At 37.3% G+C, this 10832-nt stretch overlaps 5 protein-coding genes across 7 annotated transcripts in view; 3 read left to right on the top strand and 2 right to left on the bottom strand.

The window, feature by feature from the left end:
* Window positions 1-1114, top strand: part of LOC108720795 (uncharacterized) — a 3804-nt gene extending 2690 nt beyond the window's left edge. Inside the window, exon 4 of the mRNA XM_018444981.1 lies at window positions 1046-1114. The gene's annotated coding sequence lies outside the window, so the exon portion shown is untranslated. The remainder of the gene's footprint in view (window positions 1-1045) is intronic.
* The window catches only part of Su(fu) (suppressor of fused), a 4991-nt gene extending 473 nt beyond the window's left edge, over window positions 1-4518 (bottom strand). Inside the window, 8 exon segments of the mRNA XM_018444975.1 lie at window position 1; window positions 3-134; window positions 216-437; window positions 647-882; window positions 1075-1384; window positions 2527-2619; window positions 3112-3614; window positions 4459-4518. The exon segment at window position 1 is cut by the window's left edge and continues 66 nt beyond it. Coding sequence (XP_018300477.1) covers window position 1; window positions 3-134; window positions 216-437; window positions 647-882; window positions 1075-1384; window positions 2527-2619; window positions 3112-3305 — 1188 coding nt within the window. The 5' untranslated portion in view covers window positions 3306-3614; window positions 4459-4518.
* A 162-nt stretch (window positions 4519-4680) lies between these two features.
* Window positions 4681-6652, top strand: Trp1 (translocation protein 1). The gene is made up of 5 exons (XM_018444976.1): window positions 4681-4994; window positions 5351-5800; window positions 5876-6223; window positions 6297-6397; window positions 6478-6652. The coding sequence occupies exons 1-5, from the start codon at window positions 4959-4961 to the stop codon at window positions 6638-6640; spliced, it is 1098 nt and encodes a 365-aa protein (XP_018300478.1). The 5' UTR covers window positions 4681-4958; the 3' UTR covers window positions 6641-6652.
* A 757-nt stretch (window positions 6653-7409) lies between these two features.
* LOC108720794 (tetratricopeptide repeat protein 36 homolog) lies at window positions 7410-9854 on the bottom strand. Of its 3 annotated transcripts, XM_018444978.1 has the most exons (4): window positions 9688-9854; window positions 7859-8056; window positions 7503-7771; window positions 7410-7436 (listed from the first exon to the last, which is right to left on the bottom strand). In XM_018444978.1, exons 1-3 carry the CDS (start codon window positions 9794-9796, stop codon window positions 7521-7523), a joined length of 558 nt encoding a protein of 185 aa, XP_018300480.1. In that variant the 5' UTR covers window positions 9797-9854; the 3' UTR covers window positions 7410-7436; window positions 7503-7520. The 3 variants fall into 3 exon arrangements, with proteins under 3 accessions (XP_018300480.1, XP_018300479.1, XP_018300481.1); XM_018444977.1 differs by lacking the exon at window positions 7410-7436 and having other exon boundaries at window positions 7500-7771; XM_018444979.1 differs by lacking the exon at window positions 7410-7436 and having other exon boundaries at window positions 7500-7771; window positions 7859-8053.
* The window catches only part of LOC108720791 (uncharacterized), a 26964-nt gene continuing 25915 nt past the window's right edge, over window positions 9784-10832 (top strand). The window contains exon 1 of the mRNA XM_018444974.1: window positions 9784-9859. The gene's annotated coding sequence lies outside the window, so the exon portion shown is untranslated. The remainder of the gene's footprint in view (window positions 9860-10832) is intronic.

Below are 10832 nucleotides of genomic sequence, written 5' to 3'. Positions count from 1 at the left end.
GCCACGGTCCTTGAACGACGTACGGCTTCTCTTTGGACACAAAAGTGCCCGTGACCGACGGCGCGACTATCGTAACAGCCGAATGGGACAATATAGATTTGAACGTAAAATGCCTCCCATGCATCACACGGCCCCTGTAATATCAATATTACATTATTCATCGAACGTTGCTGTTGCAGCTCTGCCGCACGAATTTCAATTCTGTCATGACTAACTTTATTGCCAACGGTAATAACGAGCCAGCTTCAAGATTGAACGTTAGATGTAGTCCGGGCAAAGCTCTAATACTATTTTCGTCAGAAACGTTGGCGTCCTGCTGCTCACAAGGCGACAGTCTCTCTGTCTTCACGATCGGCTTCACGTCTTCGTCGTCATCGGAATCGTCCCTTTTCTCTCTGTATCTCTCCGTGCTTCTGTCGTTTGTTATTTGCACCCACCTACACTCAAATAATGCCCGTATTAAATTAGAGATTGAGATTGAAATTGAGATTGAAATTTAACCAGAAGAAAATATTAAATTTAGTAAACTTACTTTGCTTTGATAAATTAAATTCAATCTCAATCTTAATCTCTAGTCTGATACGGGCATAAAGCTACGGTCTTAAACCCAAATTCCTGATTCTATTGATCAGTTGTCATCACTTACCAACATTTGGCGGACACACCGCTAGTATTTGACCCATCTCTCTCAATGCCGCACTGTATTTTCTCAGCTATGGAAGGATCATCCTCCATAGCGGAATGCATTCTTCTCATGTCGGTGACTAACCACGGGCCACAGCCCCTAGCGCTTCTTAACAGATTAACCACACCCAGACCGTTCCAGTGTTGAGCTGCCTGTAGTTCCTCAGAAGTAACGCCAACGATTTGAACAAACGAGACCTATTTCCAACAATATAGGATCGTAACGATGCGACTCACTTTCGCTATTTGAAATATATTCTCTTTTTATTTAATTTGCGATTTAGAGCTAAATATAATAGCCAAGTTATAAATTTTATTTATCTGTAGAAATCTTAAAAATCTGAAAACCATTATATTTTAGAAATACGGGTTTGAGCCTTTCGTACATACATCGCCGTGGGGTGTCGAAATTGATGTCGGAAGCTGCGGGTCCTGTCCCATCAAAATCTGGGTGATACAACCGTTTCCACCGTCCAGTGGAGCATGCCAGGAGACATGGTCGCCTGGCATCAACGTGTTCCCGGAATTAAAAACATATTTGGCCAATTGCTGCATCACGTTTGCCGGCCACGTGGGCGGCGTCGTCTCGCCCCTTTCACGAGCCAGACGAAAGGTCAACTCGAAACCAAATCCGCTGGGACGGCCTGGGCCAGGTTTGGGATGTAATCGACCGTCGCCGTGTAAATCGGACAATCCTAAACTGTATTTAAATAAACGGAGTATAATGTAAATAAGTGTTTCTATATCACGTTTCTTTTGATATACTCTTATTTTTAAAAATAATTTCTGAACATAGTAATAAAAGTCAAATAGCGATGAATGAAGGGAAGATTAAAAAAAATATATGCAAAAGAGAAAGACTGAACGATATCTTGCAAAAAAGTACGTAGACTTTCCGTCAATGGCAAAGTATAATTAGCCGGCGCAGACGAAAAAGGGGAAGTCCGGCGCTTCTATTTCCGACTCCCCGCGATTTAAACGACTTTGTTCCTCCTGCACCCTACATGCTCTCTATATATAGAGAAGCACGGAGTAGTATTAGGACAGCTGTCTGAAATTGAAGAAGCGAGGGTCGCCGGCGCGAAGAAAAAAGGGAAAGGAACCCGCACCCTTTGGCGGAAGATCATTCGTCATTCCGCATACAGATTCCAATGAAACATCGGAATGAAACGGTAGCGTCTACATATCGCACATCTGCCATAGTTTGTATTCACTTAAACTTAACGAACACGCAAGTCTTAAATTATATCCCTTATTTCATCCAAGCGCATTCTAAACAATACATTAAAATCTATGTAGAAAAATACAAAACATACAAAAATCTTCTGACGTTAAAACTGTTATATGAGGTACTTCAATTTTAGACAGTCCAAGTTTCAAAGAATATAATCCCTTGTTATTCCCTAATTGGGACAATTCCCCTGCACTTAAAAAAGAAAATAAATAAATAAGAAAAATCTTTTTCAAGTCATCTTCCATGGGTGCATTCAAGAGGAAGGTTTGGAGGTTCAACCTTCTTCCTCAAAATTTATGATTAAAAGTTATATGATTAATAAAATTCAATATTTTCCCACTAAAAATCAGGAACAAAAAGAAGACATTCTAAACTCTAAAATATCTAGAACAGTAAATAACATTAACATAAAATATTGCTGTTCATATGATAACAGAATTGATAAATTTTTATAAGATTATTTCTTATAATCCTCTTAGTTAAATTTTAAATAAGACTGCGGCAAATAAATTACTCACTCTAGGTCTTTAGATTCGAGATGAGTCACACAAACTGGAGTATCCTGTGAATAGATCTTAAATTTGACACTAGTGTAAACATATTCTTACCTGATATAATGCCAATGTGGAGGTACTCCGAGGTCGGGATATCCTGAATTGGCGTACATGCTGATGTAGTCGAGGGGATCAGGTCCTCCTAACCTAAAGGGTAAACTCAAGTCAGCTGACAGGATATCCGGTTTTACGTATGTAAAAGGGGAGGCTAAATATAGTCGTTGTAATCGCCTTTTCTCGCGAGGGTGGAGTGGAAAAATCGAGTTCCCATACTTCTCAGAGAAGCGTATCTCTCGTATAACGATTTAAAGCAATTTCAGTGCATTGACTCGAAGAAAATTGATACAACACTTCGCAGAAAATTTTATCATTCTACCCGATAGTCAAAAAATAATAGAGAGAATTATGTACAAAACCAAATTAAAATCGGATAAAATAAAATTAATAGCACAATAAACACAATTAAGAAAATATTTGCTAAAAGGCTTCAAAAGACACAAAATTAATTAATCGAGTATCTAGGACATCAATTGCCAAGCCAAATATCCAAGCCACCTGTGACCCTCGATAAAACGAACAAGTCTCCCTCGAGACGTTCTTCGAGAACAATCGGCGTCGTCGCCGTCGCCAGGTTCTTACCAATATTTCACGATCGCCGTAACTGTCAACGGATTGCTCTGGTCCGGGTAGATCTGCTTGCAGAGGCTGTGCAAGGCGTCCAAGCCTGGAGCTCGTGGCGACGGCGGCGGTGGTAGCAGCGGGACCTGGGCCGGCTGGCCCGGTAGAAAACACCTCGATAACTCCTCGCGTTCGCGCATATTCACGCCGTACATAAAACTCCGATGGTGCACGCCGAATATACCCGCCTTTGTTTACCCGCAACGATCGTACCCGATGCTCACGCACGGAACACACGAACACACCAGCGGGAACAGCACTGAACAGCACTGCAAACAAAAGCGTGATCGTCCCCCAGCGCGTGTAACGTAGACGGGTGATCCGCACGGGAAAGGGAATCGGCCTCGAAAGCAACGCTTCCTATAGGAGTTTAAAGTTACTAAGCTGTCAGCAGTGTCAGCTGGTGTCAGCTGGAGCCTACCGTGTTTAGGTTAAAGAGCGCTTGTTCTTTTTTAGTAGAATTTCTGAAAAAATTTTTTAAAATACTCCTCAGACTTTTTATACAAATAAAAACACTTTTCGAAAATGCCAACAAAACTTATATATTTTCTAAGATTCTTCATATATACCCAGATAGAATATTTATGATAAATATTTATTGATATTCATTTTTTGAAATGTTATACAGATATTTCATACATATTTTATATACTTTATTCGAAATATTATTAAAATATAGACTGAATATTTTATGTAGTATTTATGATAAATATATATTTCTAATAAGTATTTTTTATTTGGATTATAATGTCTCATTAAGTATGTTCATAACATTTACTACAACAATCACAATAAATATTTCATAATATTTGTAATAAATGTTTATGATCTGTGCAATCTAAGATCATAAAAATATTTACAAAATATTTATAAATATTTTATAAATATTGTGTACTGTGTCTGGGTATGAATTCTGAGATATTTCAAGATTTCCAAGATTAAAGTTTTTTTAGCTGAATTTTATGCAGGATTCAGCTCTTCTCTTTTTCTTTTCACGTTAAAGAGAAAAAGAGAAAATAACCGTTCAAAAATTCAGCTAAAAGAATCTCTTGGACATCTTGGAATATTTCAAAATTCACATATATGAAGATATTTTCAAAAAGTGTTTCAATAATTTGTATCGAAACACTCTTTGATGATGATTCATAAATCACAATGAAAACAGTTGCAATAAATAAGCAATCGTTTGGCAGAGAAAGCAGTTTTGCAACTGTGTAAAATTCTTTATAATAATTGCAGGTTCTTATCCTTAGTTCCCCCACTAGATTTAAATACCTATATAAACCAATCATATTGAAAAAATCTTACAGTTGCAAACCTGTTTCTGCTGAACGCAACTTGACACGACCACGTTCTATCGGAGTGAACCAGAGCGATCAACAATGCCATCGTTCTTATCCTTCTCTCGATGCCTCCAATGGTCCATTGACGTTCCGTTGCTGATCACGTCATTTCACGACCTTTTTCTAGAAGCTTCTCAGATGCGCCACTGAACTTCTCGACCGGCGCTCCTGCCATTCTCAGTTTGTGAATCGGAGTAAATCAGTAAACACCAGGTGGTGTCCTGTGTCCCGAAAGGGACGAGTATCTCGTATAGGAAAAGAAACGAAGGAAGAAAAGAAGGAGGTGGAAAAGGAGGAGAAGTAAACGCGGGGACGGCGTCGAGGAGATCGTTTCCGCGTGCCACCACGGGGGCTTGCTTAGGGTACACGTCCGTGGTGTTCGCATATGCCAGTTCGCAGCAGCTTCGGTGGCCGGCAGCGTGAGCAGCGGATCTGTGCGCGCAAGCGTGACACGGGATTTACAGCATGGCGGAGCGCAGGAAAAACAGGAAGCGCAAAGATGTAAGCATCGCATATGGATGAGAAGTCGTGACGGCACGTACCTCGCTAACTGTACGTCGTGATCGGCCGATGCTAAGCTCGATTCGCATCACGCGAATCGCTCTCGATTTGTCGATTTGCGAAACGTGTCATCACTGATAAGAGCGACTGATCCGAGTGACGTAGACAGATCTCGAGATACTTCCTACGTTCCTATTCTTTCGTTCAGGGTCACGGAACACGAAGACGATCGCGAATTTACAGCTCACATCTCCCCTCGTGTCCGTCAGATTTGAGACGAACACACTTCCCTGCGTTCTTTCCTTGCTGAAGTTTTCTTCATGAACCGTCTAACGTTGTTATTGTTTTTGTAACAGGAAGTAGCCAGTTTGGATACTAAAGGCGCTCAGGACAAACCGTCCAAGGAAGAGTACGCGGTAGCTAAGTGGATCCGCAATAATGTACCGTCGAAGAAGACCAAGTTCGATAGGACTCACAATGTTGAGTACTTCACTGGATCGCGTGCAATTGACGCTCTATTGGAAAATTCACCCTGGAGCACAGTGTTCGAGAACCGTGAGCAGGTCTCCCAGTTCTTGGACCTGATGCTCAGACACAAGTTCTTTCACAGAGCCAAGAAGGTAGTAATTTCTGAAGAAGAACTTAACAAAATGCGAGGCATTAAGAAGAAGACTACGAAAGAGGACAAAAAAGCCACAGATAAGGAAGATTCCAAGGAAAACAAAGATGCAGTTGTGGTGAAGGAAAAGGAAGAGAAAGGCGAAGAGAAAATCGACGAACGGAAGGAGCATAAGAAAAAGCCAAAAGTAAGTGTGAACTTTCACTCGTGTTGCTAAAATTTTCTTCTTTTATCTCTTAGTAAATGACTCGTTTATTTTTAGGTGAGACTAGAAATGCATATGGAACAGTACTTTGTGGATTGTAACGACGCGTATGTGTGGATATACGAGCCGATTCCTGTATATTATTGGTTCTTTGGTACGCTTGTAGTCTTAGGTGCAATAGGAGTCTGTCTCTTCCCACTGTGGCCCTTGACTATCCGTCACGGAGTTTATTATCTAAGTGTCGCCGCTGCGGGATTTCTCGTATTTATATTAGCACTGGCTATTATTAGAATGATCGTATTCTGTCTTCTGTGGGTACCCACGTTGGGTAGATGTCATTTATGGCTGCTACCTAATCTGACAGCCGACGTTGGCTTCTTTGCGTCCTTCTGGCCATTATATCAGGTTAGCAGTTGATTCTCTTCCTTTGTCGGCAGTGATAAACATTTAAATTTATGGTACAAAAATATCTTTACAGTATGAATATTATGGCCCCACGTCGGACGGCGATAAGAAGATCAGCAAAAAGAAAAGAAGGAAAGAGAAAGATTCTGATTCCGAGGATGCGCCATTAGTTCAGTAAGTTTTGAGATTCATATTTGATAAAACATTTTAATATAATAACATGTATTTCTGATTCTATATTTTTGTGTTTTTAGAGAAGAGAAAGAACCTGTAGCAACGGAAGCGTCTAACGAGGAGTTAGCTTTACCTAGCGAAGAGAGGAAAACTTCGTCCGATTCAGCCGAAGGAGAAGACGGCAGTGAGGAAGGTTCGGAGAGCGAAAAATCTAATACGAGTCGAGATTTCGTTATGGTTTAAAACGTGAAAACTGGGCAGTAGATAGTTACATGTTTGCTGGGACAAACAGCTGTATTAATTGTCGCATTAATCATCACTAAAATCGATATGTGCTTGCGGTTAATTCGAATGTCGAATTCGATGCACGAATCTAAGAAACGGACCGTAGCAGATTCTCCACATTTATTGCATTTAAGGATACGATCATGAACGAGTGGGAAAAATCGCTTGTGACTTTTACATGGACAGAATTTTCCGTAACTGACGTGAATGTAAAGTATTGTCTTTAAAAAAAAAGCGTAAACGTGATATAAGGCATATTTTATTCTATATATATATATATATAAATATCTATATAAACATATGTGTACAATGAAGAAATCGTATTAGACATAATTTCGTTATCAATTTCCGTTGAATAAATTATGGTACTGTTCGAAGTCTTCAATCTATCTCAATGCGATCAATGTCTACCGACAATGTAGTTAATATGCACCGTGTTCTCTCCGTTAGATATAATCTTTGAATCTAGGGAGAACTAATTTAGCTGGAAGAGATGGAATCTTTACGGGTACAGAACTTGACGTTTTCTTCGTTGTTCGGCGATTTAGCACAAGTTCCTTTTTAGCAGAAATTAGGCCCGATTTTACAGATGGATGTATATTCCGAGTTTAATACAGATAATTTATATTTTTATGCGAAATTTCCAATAATAATTATTGTTATTATTGCTATTATTATTATATTATTACTTTTACGATTATCATTATACGATTATCAGGATCTGTAGGTCTTGTGGATCCGCTCGTGAATTTATCTATATGGAAATAAAAACAAAATAAAATAAAGCGTTATATATCTATTAAATGGTCATTATTTTGACCTGCAATCCCACGTTAGATTAAAGTTGATTGGCCTTGAATGTCATCTTCTGCAGCATCGCGTTGCACATAGCCGCGTAAGGATTCAGAGCGACCAGTTGCGATTTAGCGAAGCTCGAACCAGCTTTAGCCGCACGGGTGAAATCTTCCCTGGCCTTGTCATCTTGCTCCATCCAACGATAAAGAGCACCACGTTGACAGAGTGCTTGAATGCCTACCCTTCCTTTGCCTTCGCTCAGTTCTACCGCCAGATGCAGATCTTTTAATGCCTCTAAATAACAATTTGAGTGATAATCAAGTGTTATAATTCTCTTCCTTAAAAATTTTTATAGAAACTCATTTTCGTAACTAAAAATACCTTTGTGTCGATTTGCCAGACGTAAAGCTTGCGCTCTGTCATTTAAGATTGACGGCGATTTAGGTGCCTTCTCCAATGCTTGGTCGAAAAGTCGAAAACATTCGTCAAAGTTCTTCGCTTCCGCGCAGACTATTGCTTTTTTTATGATGTCCAGTACATCCGATTCTAAGCGATCCTCCTCGAAGACATCCGTCTCTTCTTAATGAAATATTGAAAGAGATGTGTGTATTACGCATAATATATATAGAAAGATATCTATAATTGACACTCCAAATATTTCAATTGTTATCCATTTCAGAAGAAAATATCTCAAAAATTTCACAGTTTTATCATGGAAATATAACGTAAGAAATTTTTTAATACGTTTTAGTAAAAGATTAATGTTAACTATTTTTTTTAAATGAAACCATATGATTTTTCTTACATAATACGATTCTAATCATTGTGTATATATTAAGGATACGATCATGAACGAGTAGGAAAAATCGTTTGTGACTTTTGCATGGACAGAATTTCCCGTAACAGACGTGAATGTAAAGTATTGTATAATAATATATTGACAATGGAACTTTGCCTGTTTTGAGGATTGCAAATTGCAGATATACTAAAAATAATTATTGTTTATATGTCACAACCCAATATCTAAATATTTAACTCGTGAAATATTAATTCTTCTCGACCTTTTTTTATTACTTTTACAAAATAATTGGCTAAATTAATTAATATAAAGAATACTATTATATACATATAGCTACTTTTAAAAGAAACTGTGAAATATGAATATTACATAATTATTGTGTGTCTATGTTTATTTCGATATGACACACTGCAGTTTATAAGAAATTGAATGACAACGTAAAATTTCCATATAATTTTATTCACTCCGCAGACCGTAGCCTTGAAGATACAACAACAAGAAACTTTATCTGTTTTCACATCGTGCAGTTCCTTGCATATTCATGACGATTTGAATGTCTCGCGTGAGAATGGCTCGCGCCGGAATATACTTCGCTTCAGACGAATGCGGTTACCCGCGGGCTTTAAGCGTTCGCGAATTTTTCGAGCGATCTGAGAAGTCTGCGGTTTGAATCGCGTCCAACTAGTGTAACAAGTGTCTCGACTACATCGTCATTAAGATTGAATGGCAATCTTGGTTTTAAATCGCGCTTGACAGAGAATTAAAAAGGACCGTAAACTATATATTTTTCAGAATTAAATTGGTGCACTTAAAATTTATGAAGAAATTCTGATTCGTATTTTTTGATCGATTATAAATAATAACAATTTTATTATTATCTATAACATCTTATCGTAAAAAGAAAGTTTGTCATTTTAAATATTTTGATAGATATGCTCTTAATAATTGCGGAAAAAATGATGTATTAATAGCATTACTTTGCCGGCAGTCAAATTGAAAATATCTTATTGTTAATTCGATAACGGTATTAATGAAACAAATACGCCATGCTTTTGTTTTAATAAACCTCAGATATTTTTATAGCCTAACGGCGAAAAAATGTGAATTGTTGTAAAATATTGTTTTGGAGAAAAAAACGTTATATTAATTAAAATCTTTATTTTTTAGACATACTGTGGATAATAAACTATTTCACATATTCTGTTTAATATTTGTGTGTGATTTCCACTTTTTTTCAGAAAATTGTAATCAAATCCATATCCATAATTTATTCTCATATTATAAATAAATCAGAAAACGATCAATAATATACTATACACTATTAATAATAGTTTTTAATTAGATTGCTGTTAAATAATGCTGTTAACATTTATTTTCCTTGTACCGTATTATATTGCTATGAGTTACGTACCAATTTCCTGGAAAACCGAGAAGTCTGAAAAATCGGACGGACCGAGCGGCTGAAACGGATCGAAGATCGTCTTCAAGACAGCCTTATCGCCTTCGCTCAGACTCTCCATGATGTCGACTGAATCTCAATATTTCCATCGCGTTCGATGGAAACTCGTTTCTATTTATCTCACGTGAGTTAATCACATTGCGTCATAGATTAAACAGATCCGAAGAATGTCGTCCAACTAGAATGTCGTATATACATTGTTAGATATCAAAGGAGCAATGGTAATCCAATCGCTTGAGCTAAATAATATTTTGTTATTTTTAACTTCCATGTGAATCAAAATATAAATCGATCCATTTTTGTGATTTTTAATTTAAACTACGTGCATATTAACATATGCACTTAGTAAATAACTATATTTGAATCAAAAATACATACCTTTGAATTAAATTGGTTATTTCAAATTAAATTAAAAATATAATGAATAGGCGCAAGTGATGACTTACAGAAATAATTAAAAATAATCCTACAATATTTGGTACAAGAAAGGAAAATTTTGCTAAAGCATCTAAAAATTTAGCTAATTATAGATCTGAAAATAATTTTGTTGGACCATCCAAATAATATATTATTTGGATATATGTCCTATATATATACATATAGGACGCTGAAACTGGTTGCTAAAATGTCAAATCTTTTTTCATCGCTCATCATGCTTGAAATTCATACGTAATTATTTTGATAGTTCAAAATTATTTCCAGAGCTGTATCTGTTTAAATTTTTTTTAATATTTCGGCAAAATCGTTTCCGTGTATAATTTGACATTATGAATTTAACAGTATACGGATTAGTGGCAGATATTCTATTATGTACATGGATACAATGCAGAATCATATAGATTTTCCAGAGTACATTCTATTTGACACTCACAAGACTCATGGAATCGTTTCATCCTTGTTGTTTACCAAATGTTAAACAAGGACAAATTATGCTCGCGAGCGTGTAAGTGTGAAATGGATCTCCAGTGGCCGCTATTCAGCCACTTGAACGATTACGCAAGTATCAAGCAGCGAGAGAGAGAGAGAGAGAGAGAGAGAGAGAGAGAGAGAGGGGAAGAGAACGGATATCAATTCCAACTAATTCCGGCAAGAAGCCG

This window comes from Mycetomoellerius zeteki, unplaced genomic scaffold (genome assembly GCF_001594055.1).
Source record: "Mycetomoellerius zeteki isolate Tzet28-1 unplaced genomic scaffold, Tzet1.0 scaffold155, whole genome shotgun sequence".
Taxonomy (NCBI): domain Eukaryota; kingdom Metazoa; phylum Arthropoda; class Insecta; order Hymenoptera; family Formicidae; genus Mycetomoellerius; species Mycetomoellerius zeteki.
This window is presented reverse-complemented; position numbering and strand designations above follow the sequence as displayed.